The sequence below is a fragment of the Gopherus evgoodei genome, chromosome 2, assembly GCF_007399415.2.
Source record: "Gopherus evgoodei ecotype Sinaloan lineage chromosome 2, rGopEvg1_v1.p, whole genome shotgun sequence".
Taxonomy (NCBI): Eukaryota; Metazoa; Chordata; order Testudines; family Testudinidae; genus Gopherus; species Gopherus evgoodei.
The window spans coordinates 240,236,770-240,260,082 of record NC_044323.1 but is presented as its reverse complement, the minus strand read 5'-3'; the positions used below and the strand labels follow the sequence as shown (position 1 = coordinate 240,260,082).

The following is a 23,313-nucleotide window of genomic DNA, read 5'->3' as shown; positions in this document are numbered from 1 at the left end:
GAGTGCAATAGGCTTCTGAGCAATGCATGAATGATGTGTCACATGCTGATGCACCTGAATGACACTTACAGAACAAAGAAGGACCAATTAGATTTAAACAATTTAAGTTGAACGGATTTCCAAGATGTTTACAGGTGTGGTGAAGGAAACTAGTATAAAACAGTAAATAGTTAAGATCAAACTAACTTGCAAGACTAGAGAAAAATCAGTTTCCTGATCAGATTTTTTACAGTTAATCAGGGTTATGTCAGAGGATTATTATTGTGAGGAGGTAGAAACATCTGTCCACTAGAAGAGAAAAGGAATCTATTTTCTTTTGTGTTTAAAGATTTAAAATAACTTTTGTGTACAACAAACTGTGTGGATATCAGCTGGAACTTCTTAAGCATACAGTTTCAGTAGCAGTAACCATATATTAGACCAGCTGTTCTCAACTGGGGATCGTGACCCTTCGGGGGGGGTCATGAGATTATTATGTGGAGAGTTTCGAGCTGTAGCCTCCACCCCAAATGCCGCTTCACCTCCAGCATTTATATGGTGTTAAATATATATAAGTGTTTTTAATTTCGGGGGGGGGGGTCTCACGCAGATACTTGCTGAGTGAAGGGGATCAGCAGTACAGAAAGTTTTGAGAGCCACTGTGTTAGAGACTTGAAAATGAGTAAGCTGTACGGTGTTAATTAACCACAGGGCTTTTGCTACCTGACCAGAGCAATTCTTTCTCTCTCAGGCCTGATCTACACTAGGGCTATGGCTACAGACGAGACTTTTAGTGACACGACTGTGCCACTACAGCCGTGCCACTAAAAGGCACACAGTGTAGCTGCTGTTGTTAGCAAGAGAGAGCTTTCCTGATGAAGAGAACTTCCATCCCCCCAAGCATGCAGTGGCTTTGTCAGGCATGAGAGCACTCTTGCTGACAAACCGCTGTTCACACCAGTGCTTTTCTTTGCTAAAATTTTCGTCATTCAAGTGGGTGGTAACACCCTAGAATGATAAAGCTTTTCTGCAAGTGCCACTATAGACACAGCCTAGAAATTAGGTGTCGTTATAACTATGTCCAACAGGGGTGTGAAAAACCCACAGACCTGGTGATGCAGTTAACTGATGTATCCTCTGTGTAAACAGCATTAGGTTAACAGGAGTATTCTCCTGTCACCTAGCTGCCACCGTCTCAGGGCAGTGGATTACCTGTGGCCGATAGGAGAACCCAGCCGTTGTCGTGTGTAAGTATTCCCTGAAGCACTGCAGGGCCCGGCACCACTGCAGCATTTAAGTGTGGAGGAGCCCTAAGTCGACTAGCTTCCTGGGGAAAGTTCAGTTATTCAGAAAGTACAAAGGTGTGTGTTTAATGAAAATTATAAGTTTTCTCTAAGTACTGGATCTGTTGCTATGAAATGGGTTCCATGTGGATAAGATCAACATATGTCCTGTTAGTATTAGGAGTACCGCAGTGCCATTTTTCATTAAATGTCTTCCTCAGGTGAAGGAGTATTAAACAAAGAAGTTACACTTGAGGATTTGAACTAAGTTGTTTACATGGGCAAGTAGCAAAGGATGATCTGCCCTTCCCCCTTCGTTGTTAGGTGTAGATTGTTGCTATGGTGATCACTCTTTCCATCTCATCAGCCATAACCTGGTTTTCCACATCATCTGAATAGCTGCAAGCAAAGCATGATCTTTATTATATTTTTTCTAAAATGGGTTAATATTGTTTTACTACATCGTTATTGAACTGGGACTTATAACACTGAGATGAAGTGAATGTATACAAGATGGTCCTAATTCTGTCGAATATAAATCAGTAGTTGTGCATTCATTAAAATAAATTTAATTTTAAATCCTTTAACAGTTAAAGAACTTAAAGTGGAATTTTTTGAGGTGGTTTATTCTTGTTTGCGTATAGGAGATTGATTTGATCATCTATTGTCTTTTAGAAGGAATTAAGATAAGAAGTCAGTAATATATACACGTGAAAAGTTATCACTTCCTTGATTATTTATCAATTAAATGGTTGTTGTTTGTTAGCTAATAGAGTGAAAACAGGATTTTTATATTAGTAACAGTAACACCCCACTTCAACAGTTCATTCCCTTTTAATGCAACATATTCTGTTAGGACAGCAAAGTTAAGAATATGATTAATATAATTGTTTAAAATATTTTTCCTCAAACTTCAGTAATACTTATAGGGTTTAGGGTTGAAAAGTTCTGAAATTCCGGTTTAAACTATACAACAACTATCATTAGCATTTCTGTTCCCTGTGCTGTAAATTACTCTTAGTCATGTCTACATGACTGGGACTATAACCACATAACTACAGTGCTGTATCTATTCTGGTATAACCCATAGTGTAGACACAAACCGTAGAAAAGGAAAAGGTTTTCCCTTTTTTCCTGGAGAACCATTGAAAGACTTGCCAGAAACAGAGAGGAGTGGAGGAGCTTTGTCACTGCCCTAAACCCCAGAGGTGTAATGGGAACATGCTGATGTAGGAACACCATCTCCTGAGCAACAGTAGGTATTTCAACGGAAGCATTCTGAGATGTAGGTCAGCATAGTTATGGCATCAGGGGTGTGGATTTTTGAGACTTTTGGGCACTGTAGCTATGTCAACCTACATTTAAGTGTGCACCAACCCCTATTTTACCATTATTGTTATATCACATTATACTAGAAGCATCCCAATATGACAATTGTGCAGTTTATCATGGGACGTACTTCTTCTAGGTATGTTTGTAGAGATTTTCTACAGAAGGTGGAACTTCATATGGAGCTTGTGCTAGACAGGCCTGCACAGACCACCTGCACATACCATTAAGTCACAATATTGCAACAAAACCTATGTAGTTGCAGCCAAAAAGTATGTGTATGACAGACTCTTCATTTTATTGATGTGCATTACACAAACCCCAAAATGCTAACACCCATAGTGCACAAGGATGCAATAAAAACTGTTCAAAGCTGTATTCTGTATTGCTAGATGACAAATAAATGGCTTTATGTATTGTATTTATGCAAGCATCAGTATATATGAGGGCAAGTTTTTGGAGAGTTTCTTTCTCCATTTTTTCTGAAGAATATGGATACTCTTTTCATTTATACAGCAGGAACAATATTAGAGAAAGATCATATCTGCCACAGAATAACTTTAGTCAGCATGTAGTCCATTATCTGCTTTATGGACTGCAAGTCCACTTGAGAGTATTACAAAGCTTCAGTGTTCCTCAAGGACTCCTACAGCATTTAGATCTGTATTTCAACATGTGGAAGCATCCAGAATTATCTGATGTGAAAATATTGATGGGGATCTTGACTACTGTCTAGTAGAGTACTAAACTTTTTCAACCCTGTATACATACAACATTGTGATGTCTAATATTATGCTGCCCTAGGTATTCTTCCCATTATGTTTCTTGACCCATGCTTGCGATGTGACATTTTGCTAAATAGTGTCAAAGATAATCTCTCAAGTGGAACAATATTTAAGATGATGTGTTAAGACATTCATCTTTTAGCACAAATACAAATGTGTTCCAGATAGAGCCAATTTTAGGATTGTTATTGGTGTTCTTTCAAGTAAGAAGGGGATCTCTATGTGCTCTGAGGCTAGAATAAGTCATCTTGAATTATCAAAATGCTTAAATCTTTGGGGCTAGCTGTTGGGTGAATACCAAGGATCTAATCCCCTTACTCTGTGCAATGCTGAGTGGGTTTTACACAGGGGCACTCCATGAAAACAGGGAAGATGGAATATTCCCCTGAGGCTGCAGAGCACATGAAAGAAGTTCCTGAGAAAGTGTGTGGCATAACTCCACAGCCACATGAGCTGACAAAGGACTGTCAGAGTGGCCACGAACACTGCCACATCTGTGCTCAATGCCCATCATAAACAATCAGTATGGCAGAGCCTATTGAACCCCTGCAGAGACATTCACCAAAGCTCATAAGGCACACAACCCTCCCATGTAGCCTTTCTGTGACTTGTTCACCTGCACAGCAGATACCTATTGTGTCCTACGTGCCTGCAAGGGGCAGGGCAGGATCTGACCTCATCCAGGTGTTTTTGAAGTGTGAATCTTCAAAGAATTCCAACTTCCAAATCAACAGACTGAACCCTGTGTTTGCAGTCTTGAAATCTGGCTATGTTTTGCTGTTCTATAGCTACCACAGTCTGGAATGATGAAGGTCATTCTGTCCCCTTTACTCTTGTTCTCCTGCTCTTTGGGTGATTTCCAGTATTTGTTATACCTTCACAAGAGCCAGATGGGCAACTAATAACTCTTGCTCAGTAAGGAAATATTGTCAAAAGTCTCCAGTTGTTTAATGCAGTAGACAACAGTGTCAAAGAAAAAAATCAGTGCACAGTCTTTCCACAGAGCTTAAAAACAGTGTTCTGACTCAGCCTCATCATTTACCTCATCTCTTATCTGAAAAATGCTAACACCAGGACAGTTAACTCATGTTCTTCTTCCTCGCATACTCAATGGCGAACACCTGGTCCAGCGACAAAATGAAATACTGGAGCAGGAAGTCCTATGAATCCTTAATGTTCTAGAAAAGGTAAAGGACACTGAATTTACTGCTCTGGATTGTAGGAGTATCCAGCTTTAGAAAGGCACCTATGTTCCTTAACTATGCCTTGCCGACTTACTTGCTTTCCACTCCAGGTCTGGGATATTTCTACGATTCAGCCCTCTGGAAGGGATAAAATGTACTCTGTTGGAGTATTGATATAGTTGGGAACTTGAAGCCCTGGGGGGGAAAAATCACTCAAGCAAAATGGCAGCAAGAGAAGAAGATAAGTTAACAGTCAAGCTGCACACATGTGATATAGTATTTGTATATAGGGGGTTCTTATATTTTGTTATGACTTTCTAATTTATTTTTATAACAATGCCCATGTCTGTTGCCTCTGGAGACCATGTACAAATTTATCCATGACAAAATTGATGTAACAAATAATTGTAAAAAGAAGATTCCCCACATAGAATCAGAGTATAAATATTACCTCTCCCCAGCTGCTCGTGCAAAAGTTTGTCTAGGCCATTACACGCACGCACACACACGGAAGGACACTATCAAGTAATATTTCAGGTTTGTTTGTTTTTTAATGATCCTATATTGTGGTAAAGGGGAGGCAAACAGATTTTGTGACTTGGCTGATACAATTTTTCCTGACAGTTTTCAAAGCTGGCTCTATTCCTCAGGAGTGTTAAAGCAGACAAGTTTGATATTAAAAGAAATACATTCAGAGCAATTTAACGTCTTTCATGGCTGTGGGTGTTCTTAATTGCTTACATAAGAAAATAAATGTAACTTTGAAATGCAGTTTTGTTTGTCATCCTATATATTAACCTACTGCCAAGAAGCTTTACTACTACTTTGTTGGCCAATCATATAGAAAGAGATAGGCAGACAAACCATTGGTGCCTGCTAGTAGAATGGCTGTTCTCTCAAATATAGATGTGCAGTTTCAAATATAGTTTTAATCTAGTAGTGGTAAGCTTATCTTGATGAAAACAAGTTCCTCTGCTCATCTGGCTTCCAACTGGGCCTGTGTACGTCTCTGGCCAACCATCAGGAACAGTCACATTCACAGACTTTGCACTCTCTGAACATTATGACAGCCCATGCTGCCAAAGCCAGACACCTTAAATGGAGCGGAGCATACACTGAACATTGTCAAGCAGAGCAAATTGGAGATCATCTTCCTGGAGGGAGGCCGTGGACCTCATCATTTCCCCAAAAGGCATAGGATGGGCTGAACCAATGAGGACGGAGGAAAGGAGCTTTCACTGGAGTCAGTAGGGCGAGGATCAAGAGCTGAGCCAGTGAGAGAACTTTTTTTGCTCACCCCATATGGCCAGGATGCGGAACAGACCTAAAATGACTAAACGAGGTTGTCCTAGAGATGGTTTAGTTCACAATTTGGTTGTTCACAATTTCCATCAATTAAGAACCTTCCTCAATAGATTTATTGTGTTCTGACCTCCACACTGCCATCAGAGGTACTTGTACTTCAAGACTGTGCTCCATTGTCAACATAGAATCCCCTCATTTGGGTGTACAGTGGTCTTTAGGGCCTTCAAAGTTTTGACAATGTGTTTGTGAGGAGTCTCAGTGAGTAAATCTACACCTGGATGACTTCCTAGATGAGTCAACACTTTGAGTCAAAGCATCTTAACCCATTAATAGTTCACCTTTATTACACCTTGCTATTCATAGTCAACATAGAAGAATGCTAAAATTCCTTCGCGAGCATGCACTCCTCTTTGAGTTCTCTTGTGAGGTGGAAATACACTCCACCTTTTTGGAAATACACAAAAAAGTAATCTTTTACCTAGAAATTTTGATCGAAAATCTCTACAACATTCACTGATGGAAGAACTAGTAGTCACTTTTCATTTTGCCTGAAATTAGTTCCAGGAATTATCTCCTATGTAAGACCACATTATAGCTTCCTCTACTTTGCAATTGACAAGTGAAAAGACCCAGACAACTTCTAGTTACATTCCTTCTTTCCTGCCTGGTATTGCTGAAATCAGGGGTTCTGGAACAATTTCAATAGTGGGGGTGCTAAGAGTAATTGAACCAAACCGTAAACCCTATATATAATGGAAACCACTTCAAGCCAGGTGATGCAGCAGCACACATACCCCTACCCACACCCCTAGTTCCAGTACCTGTGGCTGAAACTGTAAGAAAAGAGTTATTTTCCCCACCCGTAATTTTAATTTTCTCTATTTTGGCTATACCACTCCAGAGGCACTCCCAGTTTGGTTATACTTGTCTTATTTTCTATGCCTTATAGACTCATAGACTCCAGGACTGGAAGGGACCTCGAGAGGTCATCGAGTCCAGTCCCCTGCCCTCATGGCAGGACCAAATACTGTCTAGACCATCCCTAAAAGACATTTATATAACCTACTCTTAAATATCTCCAGAGATGGAGATTCCACAACTTCCCTAGGCAATCTATTCCAGTGTTTAACTACCCTTACAGTTATGAACTTTTTCCTAATGTCCAACCTAAATCTCCCTTGCTGCAGTTTAAGCCCATTGCTTCTTGTTCTATCATTGGAGGCTAAGGTGAACAAGTTTTCTCCCTCCTCCTGATGACACCCTTTTTAGATACCTGAAAACTGCTATCAGGTCCCCTCTCAGTCTTCTCTTTTCCAAACTAAACAAACCCAATTCTTTCAGCCTTCTTTCAAAGGTCATGTTCTCAAGACCTTTAATCATTCTTGTTGCTCTTCTCTTGAACTTCTCCAATTTCTCCACATCTTTCTTGAAATGCGGTGCCCAGAACTGGACACAATACTCCAGCTGAGGCCTAACCAGCGCAGAGTAAAGCGGAAGAATGACTTCTCGTGTCTTGTTTACAACACACATGTTAATGCATCCCAGAATCACGTTTGCTTTTTTTGCAACAGTATCACACTGTTGACTCATATTAAGCTTGTGGTCTACTATGACCCCTAGATCTCTTTCTGCCGTACTCCTTCCTAGACAGTCTCTTCCCATTCTGTATGTGTGAAACTGATTGTTCCTTCCTAAGTGGAGCACTTTGCATTTATCTTTATTGAACTTGATCCTGTTTACCTCAGAGCATTTCTCCAATTTGTCCAGATCATTTTGAATTTTGACCCTGTCCTCCAAAGCAGTTGCAATCCCTCCCAGTTTGGTATCGTCCGCAAACTTAATAAGCGTACTTTCTATGCCAACATCTAAATCGTTGATGAAGATATTGAACAGAGCCGGTCCCAAAACAGACCCCTGCGGAAACCTACTTGTTATACCTTTCCAGCAGGATTGGGAGCCATTAACAACTACTCTCTTAGTACGGTTATCCAGCCAGTTATGCACCCACCTTATAGTAGCCCCATCTAAATTGTACTTTCCTAGTTTATCTATAAGAATATCATGCGAGACCGTATCAAATGCCTTACTAAAGTCTAGGTATATCACATCCACCACTTCTCCCTTATCCACAAGGCTTGTTATCCTATCAAAGAACGCTATCAGATTAGTTTGACACGATTTGTTCTTTACAAATCCGTGCTGGCTGTTCCCTATCACCTTACCACTTTCCAAGTGTTTGCAGATGATTTCTTTAATTACCTGCTCCATTATCTTGCCTGGCACAGAAGTTAAACTAACTGGTCTGTAGTTTCCTGGGTTTTTTATTTCCCTTTTTATAGATGGGCACTATATTTGCCCCCTTCCAGTCTTCTGGAATCTCCCCTGTCTCCCATGATTTCCCAAAGATAATAGCTAGAGGCTCAGATACCTCTTCTATTAACTCCTTGAGTATTCTAGGATGCATTTCATCAGGCCCTGGTGACTTGCAGGCATCTAACTTTTCTAAGTGGTTTTTTACTTGCTCTTTTTTTATTTTATCTTCTAAACCTACCCTCTTCCCGTAAGCATTCACTATATTATATGCCTTTTCATCCTGTAGACTAGCTGCTTTTGGATCTTAATTGCTGAAAGCATATCATATTTCCTATTAACCTGTTTGGCTCCTTGCCTCTTAAAACTTCTGTTCTCTGACATAAGCTTACCACTGTTAAGAGGCAATACCATTGTTCTGGAAACTTGCTTAAACAACATGTGCTTTGTTCCACTTGCATATATACTATGGAAATGCCATCTAAGGAATCACAGTGGAAAAGTGGCAGGCCTTTCATTGATATTCTCTGCTGTGATTAGTGGCACTGCTTGTCTCACCTATAACTTTTCATCCTAGAAAGTACAGAAACCAAACTACAGCTAGGAAACGAAGTATTTCTTCCAAAAGGCATTGTAAAAACAGAGAGCAAGCAAGTGGGGGGATTGATCAAAACAGTATCTTTTGGTGAGTAGTACATAAATTAATATGAATCATTGGAGTAAAGAATGTAGGGAGAGTGCAATAGTCCTATTACTGCTTATTACAATAAATTACAAGCCCAGTCACTTAATATATAACTAGAATCATTCATTAGAGCTGAAATGACAAGAAATAGCTGTAGAGCATAAACAGATAGTATTAGCTCTGAACATTACCTAGTGATACAGATAAGTGTCCTTTGTAGAGTTATTGGGTCAATTTCACCCAAAGGCCATCAAGAGAAAGTGGGTGTAACTTCCACAGAAGTCTTCGGGATAAATTCCTAAGTTGAGAATGACAGGAGTGCCAGTGTAAGGAGCGAAGTAGTGCAACTTGTACTGCGTTGGTATTAAAAGGGCCAGATTATTCAAACCTGGGTGCTTAAAATTGAGCACCATATTAAGGCACCTAGTAATACTCTATATTGAGACACCCAAATAAGCAGTCTGATTTTCATACTTACTCAAAAGAAAACTGTGGATGCTAAGCACTGCTGAAAATCAGACCACTTATTTAAGTGCCTAATTTCAGGTTCTTGACATTTTAAAAGTTTGAGTTAAATGCATAAAGTGATGTATAATTCACATGTGATGTGGCAGAAGAGGAAAATAAATTATCAGGAGGATATTCGGTAAAGATGGCTCTACCTAATTTAATTACCCTATGCTGGCTCCAACAGGGCTAAATTCAGCCCTGGTGTACACAAGCACAGATCACCTTCCCTTACATAGAAGCTTTATTTCCTTGCAGGAGGAGCTGAATTTGGTCCTTGCAAAATTCCAGACTATAATAAATTACACTCTTCTTGCACCACCAGTGAATGCCAAATAGGTGCCAATTCTTTGTTGCATATGCAGCATTGTGAATCCCACTGTAGGTGTGCACATGCACACCTGAGGTGGTTTTATTTTTTAATATCAGTGTGCCCTGTGCTGCCTCATGCTCCCACATAAGGACATAAAGGGCAGAGCAACCCTTCCTCAGTTATCTCTTACAATCTGTGGTAATCAGACAGAACCTGACAAGCATCCAACACACTAATTCTTAGCTCATAGTTTCAGACTGAACTTCTTCAAAACCTTCCAGAGTCTCTAGAACTACTTCTGATCTCCTACATTCAACCACTATTAATTAATCTGTCCTCCCTGGACTGAACTCTACTCAGCAGCAGCTCCAGGCACCAGTGCTCCAAGCGTGTGCCTGGGGCGGCAAGCCGCGGGGGGCGCCCTGCCGGTCCCTGCAAGGGCGGCAGTCAGGCAGCCTTCAGCAGCTTGCTTGCGGGAGGTCTGCAAGTCCCGTGGATTTGGTGGCAATTCGGTGGCGGGTAAGCTGAAGCCACGGGCCCTGCAGGCAAGCTGCCAAAGGCAGCCTGCCTACCATGCTTGGGGCAGCAAAAAAACTAGAGCCGCACCTGACTCTACTGGTCAGACCTCCCCTTACAGAGCTCTTTAGTACTGCAGATTTGAAAGCTGGGGGCTTCAAGCCCTGGCTATCCAACAATGGACTAATTCCCCTAAAGGAGGCACACAGTAGGTGTTACTTCTGCTGGAGAAATTGCATATTCCGAGTAACTTGTTCTTTTCTGCTAGAAGCATTCAAGTCACAAGACTGAAACTGGTTCTTCTGAAACAGTCGATGATGGTTGTGTCAAATCCCAGGGACATGAGTTTCAGAATCCTGCTAGTGGAAAAGCCAGCGCCCTACCAAGCAGACAGGTGATGCCTAAGACTAGCGGAGAAGACAGTGCCAAGGAAAGATCCAACACTGATGTTTTCACTAGCACTGATGCCAAATACATTGCAAAAATAATAAAATACAACGCAATCTGTAATAAATGAAACTCCCCTACTAATTTAACAGTGATTGTACTACAGCATAGACAGGGACAGCTCCATTTTCCCATCGGGGCTGGTTTGCATCACTGCAGCAAAACAAAGCCCCCTTAAAGCTGGCTTAAACAAGACAAGCTTTCAAACATCACACCTTCACAACTGATCTGAGGAAGAGGTCGTGTCTCTCTCGCTAACATTACATTACATCATAGACTCATAGACTCTAGGACTGGAAGGGACCTCGAGAGGTCATCGAGTCCAGTCCCCTGCCCTCATGGCAGGACCAAATATTGTCTAGACCATCCCTAATAGACATTTATCTAACCTACTCTTAAATATCTCCAGAGATGGAGATTCCACAACTTCCCTAGGCAATCTGTTCCAGTGTTTAACTATCCTGACAGTTAGGAACTTTTTCCTAATGTCCAACCTAAATCTCCCTTGCTGCAGTTTAAGCCCATTGCTTCTTGTTCTATCATTGGAGGCTAAGGTGAACAAGTTTTCTCCCTCCTCCTGATGACACACTTTTAGATACCTGAAAACTGCTATCAGGTCCCTCTGAGTCTTCTCTTTTCCAAACTAAACAAACTCAGTTCCTTCAGCCTTCCTTCAAAGGTCATGTTCTCAAGACCTTTAATCATTCTTGTTGCTCTTCTCTGGACCTTCTCCAATTTCTCCACATCTTTCTTGAAATGCGGTGCCCAGAACTGGACACAATACTCCAGCTGAGGCCTAACCAGCGCAGAGTAAAGCGGAAGAATGACTTCTCGTGTCTTGTTTACAACACACATGTTAATGCATCCCAGAATCACGTTTGCTTTTTTTTTTGCAACAGTATCACACTGTTGACTCATATTAAGCTTGTGGTCTACTATGACCCCTAGATCTCTTTCTGCCGTACTTCTTCCTAGACAGTCTCTTCCCATTCTGTATGTGTGAAACTGATTGTTCCTTCCTAAGTGGAGCACTTTGCATTTATCTTTATTGAACTTGATCCTGTTTACCTCAGAGCATTTCTCCAATTTGTCCAGATCATTTTGAATTTTGACCCTGTCCTCCAAAGCAGTTGCAATCCCTCCCAGTTTGGTATCGTCCGCAAACTTAATAAGCGTACTTTCTATGCCAACATCTAAATCGTTGATGAAGATATTGAACAGAGCCGGTCCCAAAACAGACCCCTGCGGAACCCCACTTGTTATACCTTTCCAGCAGGATTGGGAGCCATTAACAACTACTCTCTTAGTACGGTTATCCAGCCAGTTATGCACCCACCTTATAGTAGCCCCATCTAAATTGTACTTTCCTAGTTTATCTATAAGAATATCATGCGAGACCGTATCAAATGCCTTACTAAAGTCTAGGTATATCACATCCACCGCTTCTCCCTTATGCACAAGGCTCATTATCCTATCAAAGAACGCTATCAGATTAGTTTGACACGATTTGTTCTTTACAAATCCGTGCTGGCTATTCCCTATCACCTTACCACCTTCCAAGTGTTTGCAGATGATTTCTTTAATTACCTGCTCCATTATCTTCCCTGGCACAGAAGTTAAACTAACTGGTTTGTAGTTTCCTGGGTTTTTTATTTCCCTTTTTATAGATGGGCACTATATTTGCCCCCTTCCAGTCTTCTGGAATCTCCCCCGTCTCCCATGATTTCCCAAAGATAATAGCTAGAGGCTCAGATACCTCCTCTATTAACTCCTTGAGTATTCTAGGATGCATTTCATCAGGCCCTGGTGACTTGTAGGCATCTAACTTTTCTAAGTGATTTTATACTTGCTCTTTTTTTATTTTATCTTCTAAACCTACCCTCTTCCCGTAAGCATTCACTATACTAGACATTCCTTCAGACTTCTCAGTGAAGACCAAAATAAAGAAGTCATTAAGCATCTCTGCCATTTCCAAGTCTCCCGTTACTGTTTCCCCCTCCTCACTGAGCAGTGGGCCTACCCTGTCCTTGGTCTTCCTCTGGCTTCTAATGTATTGATAAAAAGTCTTCTTGTTTCCCTTTATTCTCATAGCTAGTTTGAGCTCATTTTGTGCCTTTGCCTTTCTAATCTTGCCTCTGCATTCCTGTGTTATTTGCCTATATTCATCCTTTATGATCTGACCTAGTTTCCATTTTTTATATGACGCCTTTTTATTTTGTAGGTCACACAAGATCTCGTGGTTAAGTCAAGGTGGTCTTTTGCCACATTTTCTATCTTTCCTAACCATCGGAATAGCTTGCTTTTGGGGCCTTAATAGTGTCCCTTTGAAAAACTGCCAACTCTCCTCAGTTGTTTTTCCCCTCAGTCTTGATTCCCATGGGACCTTACCTATCAGCTCTCTGAGCTTACCAAAATCTGCCTTCCTGAAATCCATTATCTCTATTTTGCTGTACTCCCTTCTACCCTTCCTTAGAATTGCAAACTCTATGATTTCATGATCACTTTCACCCAAGCTTCTTCTACTTTCAAATTCTCAACAAGTTCCTCCCTATTTGTTAAAATGAAGTCTAGAACAGCTTCCCCCCAGTAGCTTTCTCAATCTGCTGAAATAAAAAGTTGTATGCAATGCAGTCCAGGAACTTATTGGATAGTCTGTGCCCCGCGGTGTTATTTTCCCAACATATATCTGAATAGTTGAAGTCCCCCATCACCACCAAATCTTGGGCTTTGGATGATTTTGTTAGTTGTTTGAAAAAAGCCTCATCCACCTCTTCCACCTGATTAAGTGGCCTGTAGTAGACTCCCAGCACGACATCACCCGTGTCTTTTACCCCTTTTAGCCTAACCCAGAGACTCTCAACACTTCCATCTCCTATGTCCATCTCCACCTCAGTCCAAGTGTGTACATTTTGAATATATAAGGCAACACCTCCTCCCTTTTTCCCCTTTCTATCCTTCCTGAGGAAACTATACCCATCCACACCAACATGCCAGTCGTGTGTATTATCCCACCAAGTTTCAGTAATGCCAACAATGTCATAGTTGTATTTATTTATTAGCACTTCCAGTTCTTCCTGCTTATTACCCATACTTCTTGCATTTGTATATAGGCATCTAAGATACTGGTTTGATCTTGCCTCCCAGCTTTGCCCTGACCCTCCTTTCTCTCTGCCATTATAGCCCATGCTCCCTCCTGTTTCCAACCCATCTCCCAGGTCTTGTTCCCCACTTACCTGCGGGGTTTGCTCACCTGTCCCCGTCGAACCTAGTTCAAAGCCCTCACTCACCTTGTTGCTCTAATATCCTGTGACCATCAGGGCTACAACAACACTGCATATGGCAATGTAGGTTCAATTTAGAATAGCTAACTGCATTTGTCACAAATCCAAATTTTGCATTTGCTTCATGTTAGCTAGTTTTTGGTGTAGTCTACTTTACCTGCTTTGTGTCTGAAACATTCTGGCATTATAACCAAATGCCAGTGTGCTGTGTTCTTCTATCAGGAAATTAGATATTTGCAAATTAAAGCACTGTCAAAGCTTATTATTATTGCTTGTTCCAATGTTCAGGGTCATGATCTTTAACATATAATACGAACAGCTTGATTCATCTGGAGTGTATGCCATGTGCATTCTGTCACCCCTGCACCTGAGGATCTACCCCTTGGGGAGAGCTTAGACCCTTTGCTACCTTTAGAGAGACTCAAACCTCAGCTGTGAAATACTACTAGTATCTAAATTACCAAATTAACTTGCACATTTCAAGCATTGCTCTCACTAGACGTATTGAGTTAAGAGAAGTTTGAACTAAAAAACTCATGATAATTGTTAAGTACACAAAAACTAATCATGGGAGAGTTTATTAACCTTTTTCTAGGAATTTTGTACCTGACTAAGGGACATGAATGAGTACAGAAAAGGAAAGGTTAATTTAAGAGTAATTCACAATCAATTTATTGTGGAATTTAAGACTACTCTATAGGGGACAATAACTGCAAAAAGATGATTTATTTAAACAAAAATCTATTGAAGTCCCATTTCCACTTAAGATTTTAAACACAGAGAGATACTGAAGAACTATCGAAAAGACTTCAGCAGGACTAAGATCTCTATAGATTTTAGCCTTTTGAATAATATAAATTCATAATGTCAATGTGTCCATTATTTAAACAAATATTAGCTACTCTTTCTTTCCAGAGCTCTGAACATCCATATTAGTCCTATAAATTCTGTAATTATGTCTCACAATGGGTTGTTTTGTCTGCCTCTGTTCTACATTCTATTCTTTAACATCCACCTCAAAAGTATCTCAGCTCATATGCTGTATTGTTTTGCAGTGTGTCCTATCTATCAACATTTGCTATTAGGATTTCATTCCACGCTATTTTTATTCTGAGCAAAGACCACTGCTGGGATATATTTATGTTCCAGAGCTATGTGAAGAGAGAGGTGGCAAATGAGCATGATGCCTCCATGTAATCCAATGGTAGTTTTTTTCTTTAAAGTAAGCCTTTGTATATTGATATTTTTGCTTACATCATGTACATCTATGAAATTCAGACTCTTCAATTATTATAGCAGAAGTGTAATCAAATGAGACAGTGATGAGTATCAAAGTCTCCTATTAAAAATCCAAGACATACTCTTAACAATATTTTTGAATACTGCATTTAGACATCTCAGACTGCAAAACTAGTAAAATTAGCAAAGTATTTCTGATCATTTTTATCTTGAAATATATTTTTTAAAAATCAGATTTTTATTTAAATTAAATTAAATACAGATTTTTTTAAATAAACCAGTTATGATTTATTTGAAATGAACATCCTATGTTAAGACCAAAGCTGCTTATAATCTATTAATCATTTAAATGAATTGCAAAACAAAATAGTAATTTATGTAATACTTGTTTGCTGCCAGGTTTAAGTCAAATCACTGAACTGGTGGAAATCACTGGCTAAGCATCTGGTTAAGCACCTGGACGGGAGCCTGTTGAAGTGGTAAAACAGATTTTGACAGCAGTAGCCTCTTCTGCATGTGCAGAGAGAATATTTTTTCATTTCACTTTATTCAGCTAGCTAATTCTTAAAGGACACGGTGACCAGAAACAATAAGTTCAATTCACTAACTATAGATAATGATTCCTTTATTTAATAAATATTAGTTTTCAATGCAAAAAATAAACATTTTGATAAAAGAAAGATTGTATCTAGCATACTTAAGTTTTATTTAAATTAAAAATGCTGGTTTTGTGTATTTAGTTTAATTGTATTTCCATCCAAATAAAGCCTGACATAAATCACAAATAAAAGAAAATCTAATAAATAAGAAATGCATCATACACTATTTTCTTACATAGTATTTTTTTAAATCAGACTGTTATGCCATATAATTGCTTAAATAAAGATGTATAAGTATAGTGTATCTAAAAAGAAGCACCAAATTTAATAAATGCTATATTTAGTTGCAAATCAACATGTTTTAATGGTTACCAACCAGCGAAGATCAACCTTTCTTTCAGATAACTAAAGTAAAAGTGCAATTAAAATCAATTATTTAAATCAAAGTTTTCTTCTTTAAATCATTACCAAATTGGTGATTAGATCAATCTACCCTTGTATATTTGCACATTACACAAATAATCCAGATTTATTTTTCACACAATTGGCCTAAATCCCTAACATATGAATTGTGCTCTAACTGGTCAAGTTATTAGTGTAAAATTTAATTTGTTCTAATAATCTGCCTCAGATGAAGGAAGCACAAATATATAACATGTATGTTGTCTATTTTACTGTAACATCATATGAGAATAGTTCACTTCTCACTTCTCGTGTAACACTGCAGATTTTTATGCCCTAAAAGTTAAATGGATTATTCTGGTGGACCAGATCCCAGCATAGAAGAGATGGGAGATATGGGACCTTCTTAAGTACTTTTCTTAAGTGATTTGTCTGAATGAATCCATCCATGAGTAGATCTAGTTGAAGGTTTTCTAACTAAAAGCTGGGGCGGGGGAGAATATTCTCCCTTCTCGGTATTGCCAACATTTTTTTGTTTTATAATTGTTTTTTGAAAAACAAGTTCTCAAATGAAAAAATTTCAATAATTATTTTGATAACATTTTGAAAAAATACTGAAGAACTTTCTCACTGATGCAGAGCTGTTATATATGAGACTCCATGAACTTTCTTTCATTTCCAGTTTGTTAGGAGAGTCTCATCTTGGCAGACAATGGCTTGGTATCAGTTATACACGCCTTTATCACCTCCTATCTGGATTACAGTAATTCAGTATACCTGGGCATGGAGCCATCAACCCTTTGGTAACTCTATATAGCAGAATATGCATTTTTTTTTTAAATCCTACCATAACAAAACACTGCTCTGCATGCACATTTTTCCCCTCAGGGAGAGAACAACTCATGAATGATAGATGTTAATCACATCACTTAATGCTCTAGGAAGGTGCTCAGATACTATGGTAATGAGGTTAGTATAACAGCCTCTGTAGAATAGCTTAAGTATGTTGTAACAGCAGAAAAAATATGTAAAAATAAAATATGATTGATCCCCTTAACAACATTTCATTTTGTCATTCATCATGATCCTCCCACCTTGCAATTTGTGGATGTACTGTTGATTTCTACGGGAGTTTTGTTTACTCAGAACTTTGCAGTATTGGGCACTAAATGGGTAAAAGGAAAAAAGCAAATATTAAAAAGGTTCTTCCATGAAAAGAGGAAATTAGTGAAAGCAGGACCTACTGTTATTGACCACATAGAACTCTGAGCTCTAAGAACTGAGCATTTATTTTTCCAAAGATTGTAATTAGAAAGAGGATAATAAACTTCAAGAAAGTAATGTTACTCATTATTTAGGAGAATCAAGAAACCATCTGAAAGCAATTAGGAGGAGCCATATGATTGATAAAGAGCACAGGTTCATTAAGAACTGATTAAGTCAGACACACTGGATTGTATCAGAGAGGTAGCCGTATTAGTCTGGATCTATAAAAGCAGCAAAGAATCCTGTAGCACCTTATAGACTAACAGACGTTTTGGAGCATGAGCTTTCGTGAGTGAATACCCACTTCGTCAGATGCATGTAGTGGAAATTTCCAGGGGCAGGTACATGTATGCAAGCAAGCTAGAGATAATGAGGTTAGTTCAGTCAGGGAGGATGAGGCCCTGTTCTAGCAGTTGAGGTGTGAAAACCAAGGGAGGAGAAACTGGTTCTGTAATTGGCAAGCCATTCACAGTCTTTGTTTAATCCTGAGCTGATGGTGTCAGATTTGCAGATGAACTGAAGCTCAGCAGTTTCTCTTTGAAGTCTGGTCCTGAAGTTTTTTTGCTTCAGGATGGCCACCTTAAGGTCTGCTATAGTGTGGCCAGGGAGGTTGAAGTGTTCTCCTACAGGTTTTTGTATATTGCCATTTCTAATTTCTGATTTATGTCCATTTATCCTTTTCCGTAGAGACTGTCCAGTTTGGCCTATGTACATAGCAGAGGAGCATTGCTGGCATATGATGGCGTATATTACATTGGTGGACGTGCAGGTGAATGAACCGGTGATGGTGTGGCTGATCTGGTTAGGTCCTGTGATGGTATCGCTGGTGTAGATATGTGGGCAGAGTTGGCATCAAGGTTTGTTGCATGGACTGATTCCTGAGCTAGAGTTCCTATGGTGCGGTGTGCAGTTACTGCTGAGAATATGTTTCAGGTTGGCAGGTTGTCTGTGGGCGAGGACTGGCCTGCCACCCAAGGCCTGTGAAAGTGTGGGGTCATTGTCCAGGATAGGTTGTAGATCCCTGATGATGCGTTGGAGAGGTTTTAGCTGGGGACTGTATATGATGGCCAGTGGAGTCCTGTTGGTTTCTTTCTTGGATTTGTCTTGCAGTAGGAGGCTTCTGGGCACACGTCTGGCTCTGTTGATCTGTTTCCTTATTTCCTCGTGCGGGTATTGTAGTTTTGAGAATGCTTGGTGGAGATTTTGTAGGTTTGTTCTCTGAAGAAAAATCAGTTTCTGTGGGAAAATATAACAAAGTACACTTAACTTATACTAAAGCTTTTGATAATCCAACAGGAAAGGCTAATAACATAGTAGTTGAGATGCTGTCTGGTTAGTAAGAATATTATACTGTTTATTCAAAATTTTCTGAGAGGTGGAAAACAGAATAATTAATGGTGTGCCTTTATATTGGGGAGAAAGCTGATTACTAGAAAGGTTTGTTTTGAGATCAGTATCTTCAATAAGGTGCTGGAGAAGTACAGTAAATTGTACATTGATCACATTTACAGATGATCCTCAACTAGCAGGTACTGTAAACGTACTGGAGGATACTGTTGAGAAATAAAATTATCTGGAGATCATAGAACAATGGAGACTTTTAAATGGAATTTAAATTGAGATAAATGTTATACGGTATGCTTTTGGATCCCTGATGACTGATGTATGGAAGACATATGGCACTACATGTAAAGCACATTTAGGATTAGTGCAGAATGCCAATTAATGTTGCTTAAGCTTTTCAGCCCACAGTACACCTCGTTTAAGTCACTTTTCAGGTATAAGCAGATGGACATCTGTAGGATTGTACCAATGGGACTGATTTTGAAAAGCCTCTGATTTTGTGCCCACAGTTCTGTGGGTGTAATTGATGTCATTTAGATATTTAACTACCCTCGTGAATGAAAAAAGCAAGAATGCATCTAATGACATTAGTTGCACCCACAATTTAGAAAGCCGAGGCTTCTTTCAAACTGAAACCCTATGGTTTAAATCCAAATATAATTTATAATAAAAGCAAGTACAGTAAAACTGAACTATTGACATTATAAAGAGAATGATGATCAATTGTTCTCCATGTCCACTGGAGTAACAGAGATTTACTTTATATATTAGGAAAAACTTTCTAACTATAAGGATAGTTAAACACTGGAATAGGCTTCCAAGGGAGGTTGTGGAATCTCTATCATTGGGGAGTTTTAAAAACAGGTTAGACAGACACCTGTCAGGGATTCTCAGGTCCTGCCTCAGTGCAAGGAGCTAGACTAGATAGCCTTTGAAGTTCCTTCCAGCCCTACATTTCTGTGATTTCCATGACTTCCCCGCTGTGCACACTGTAGGTATTTAGGGGGCCTCAGGTCTAGGAACAGTCAGAGCATATAATATATGCTCATTGCTATAGAGCTATATTTATTGTACAAGAGGACTGTAGTTCAACTGCCACTGAAATAGCTTGACTGATCTTCTTCAATGATTGTGGTTTAGGAAACATTTTGGCCTCAGATGTTTTAAAGGACAGCTTTCTGATAGATTCAAGAGCCCTGTACTAATAGGCAAAGGCATTAACAAGATCCAACATCTGGAAACCAGACTATAAGCTACCATTTTTTAACAGTGGGGATAATTAGCAGTTAGAGCAATTTATCTAGGGATGTGGTGGATATTCCATCACTTCAAGTTTTTAAATCAAAATTGGGTGCCTTTTTAAAGGGTAACTTTAGCTCATCCAGAAGTAACAGGCCTGATATAGGAATTGCCAAGTTAATGTCTATGAATGGTGTTATGCAGAAGGTCAAAGCAGATTATCATAATGGTCACCTTGGTCTTAAAATCTAATCCACTAGTTTCTATGAACTTCCATACTAACAGTGGCAGTGTTTTTTATTCTTTTCAGTACGTTTTTATTATTCATACCTATTGCCATATTAGACACAAAAATACCGTAATTACTCATTTATCTAGCTTGTTTATATATTGATACTATAATTACATTTTTGTAGTAAATAAGCATCTTTTCTTTTATCATGGGCACTACTAAACTCTTCAGTGACCGGGGGAGGGGGGGCGGAAAGGTGGCAAGGAGGGGAGGAGGGGAGGGGAGTGGGGAAATAGATGAGGGAAGGACAGTAAAGAATAATAAGAACTTTCCCCACTCCCTTCTTCATAAGGGCCAGCACAGTTTGGATCTCTGGGTATGTCTACACTGCAGTTAGACACCTGCAGCTGGCCCAGGACAGCTGACTTGGGCTTGAGCTGTGGGGCTGTTTAATTGTGGTATAGACTTTCAGCCTGCACCCTGAGCTCTGAGACCCTTCCACCTCACTGGGTCCTAGAGCCTGGGCCCCAGAGTAAGCCCAGAAGGCTGCACTGCAATTAAACAGCCCTGCAGCATGAGCCTGAGTCAGCTGGCACAGGACAGCCATCGGTTTTTAATTGCAGCATAGATATACCCCCTGAGCTTGGGAGCACAGAAGCTGCTGCTTTTGTTTGCCCAGGGCGCACACACTGTATATTACTTTAACAGGCAATGCAGACTGCAAAACTGACCCTCACTCATCAGCAAAGGAATCGTGAAGAGCTGTGCTGCCCCAACATAGGGCTGAGTCTTTAAATGCACAAACTACCTCTGAATAATCAAGGATAAACCTAAATAGACTGTTTAACATGTATATTAGATGTCTGCAACCCTATTTAACTTCAGGATGTTGTCTTCATTTACATAGTGTTTGCACTAGCTGAATATAATTCATTATTTTGCAAAGCACTTCAAGACATCTTAAATGTAAAAGGAGTTATATAAAACCAAATTACATTCTGTGCAATTATAGTTGGTATCATCTGGATGACATCCCATGTACTTGGAGGTGGATATTTTTCTAGCTCTAATTATTTTGGTTTGTAAAGCTGTTTTGTGGTTGCTGAATGTTGGGGAAGTTTTATCAGGATCCTCTGACTGCATTGTAATGATTTTTTTCTAAATCTCTTTTCTATTATGGTACTTTTGTACCTGTATGATCCGTTCTGTCCTCTATCAAAGCCAGTTACATTTTTTTAATTTTGCAAAATGAAGAACGTGGACCTATTGTATAAAACCGTTTAGCATCTATTAGGAACAGTTTATTTTAGATCTCTAAACTTTGCAACATGAAGGCTTAGATTGGCATCTATTTATAAATCTCCATGATATTTTCATCAAAAGTAAATGTATGCGATCATTTATACTGTATTTGCTTGTATTACCATCTTTATTGATAAATGAATACAAATTTGCTTGTTTGAGTTCACTGGCAAGAAAACCTTGCAACTGATCAGCTTTATCTTCACATGGTGCCACGTTTTAAGGCTGGGCTATATTTCCTACTGACTGTACTTCATTAAAACCACCTTTATATAAATTTCAACTCAACAGACTGAAGAAAAATTCCCCCAAGCATCAAACAAAGATATTTTCCATTCACTTCCAACCTAGGCTGATTATAACAGACCAATACTTGTCCCAATATTATTTTGTATAGACTTCATGAGTCAGAACAACTTGTATGAAGGTTTGCTGTTTTGCAGTTATTCACAATCAAGAGGCATAATATTCTGATTACGCTTCATTATTTCTTTTCCAGAGAAAATAATACTTTGCTCTCGGGTGTATTAATGTAACTAACAAAATGGCTTCTATGCATATAAACCCTTTTCTGCTCTGTATAGAACGGCACATGCAAGAGCTAAAGGTGATGCTGCGGATCAGGCTGCTCAGGCTGCTCGCCAGGAAAGTGATATTGCAAGAGCAGTTGCCAGAGAACTTTCACCAAGTTTCTACCAACCAGGTAAAGTTTTTTTTGGTTTGGGGAATATTCTCCTTTTTATATTTTTAAAGGGTTCTTTGTTAAATTAAAAAATTCATCCCATTTTTAATTTCATCACTCACTCAAACTGTAGTTGTATGTAGGCAATGAAGGGCACTTATTGTTCAAGAGGGTTTTGATTTTATTGTGTTATCATTTGGTAACAAATAGCGCTTTCTATAAAAACCTTTCACTGTTGGGAGTGTCAGTGTCAAGAATTTATAGGAGTATGCCATGTCTCCTTTAAGTTTGAAGTTAGAGTAAGTCTTACTCTGTCTTTAGACATGCATCTGAGGAAGTGGGTATTCACCCACGAAAGCTCATGCTCCAAAACGTCTGTTAGTCTATAAGGTGCCACAGGATTCTTTTCTGTCTTTAGAAAAGATAATACAACTGAGTTTTCATAGTTATTTCTATGCCATGTTCATTACAGGCCAAATCCTAAAATCGTTACTGAATCTTGGAAAGTCGACAAAGCTTTTGCCTGGACTAAGAACTAAGTAAAAAAACAGAGGGCTAGATTGTGCCTGACCCTTACCCAAATGTGTTAGTCCCCGGACTCAAAGTATCACAGAAATCGCTCCACCCCAGTTTCCCACCTGTAGATCTGCCCATTCACAGCACATATTCGTTGGCCATGTGGTGGAGAGGGGATAAGAAGAAGCACTGGAATGTTTACCATATGTTAGGTGTCCTTCAAAGGTCATTTAAAAAGTAATTGATGAAAATAAAGATTCAAAAACATGTAGACCAAAAAGAACTTCAGTTCTTCAAGTGCTTGCTCATGTTGATTCCATTCTAGGTGTGCACACCTGTGTGTGCAGTTATCCGAGATTTTTGCCTTAGCGGTATGTGTAGGATCAGCTGTTGTCCCTCCCCCCCCCCCGCCCTTGAGTGCTATGCTCGTCCATCAATGTATCAGGCGCTGCTGACCTCTCGGTTCCTTCTTACCGCCCATGGTGATTAATCAGAACACCTTTGCTTGCATAGCAAGGGCTAGCAGTTTCATCTCTTCTGACTGCAAGCCTTAGGGCCATGTAAATAG

General features: G+C 39.5%; 1 protein-coding gene across 3 annotated transcripts in view; it reads left to right on the top strand.

The window, feature by feature from the left end:
• Positions 1-23,313, top strand: part of JPH1 (junctophilin 1) — a 121,464-nt gene that overhangs the window by 49,729 nt on the left and 48,422 nt on the right. For all 3 annotated transcript variants that reach the window (XM_030553285.1, XM_030553283.1, XM_030553286.1), the window contains exon 3: positions 22,132-22,250. In XM_030553285.1, coding sequence (XP_030409145.1) covers positions 22,132-22,250 — 119 coding nt within the window. The remainder of the gene's footprint in view (positions 1-22,131; positions 22,251-23,313) is intronic.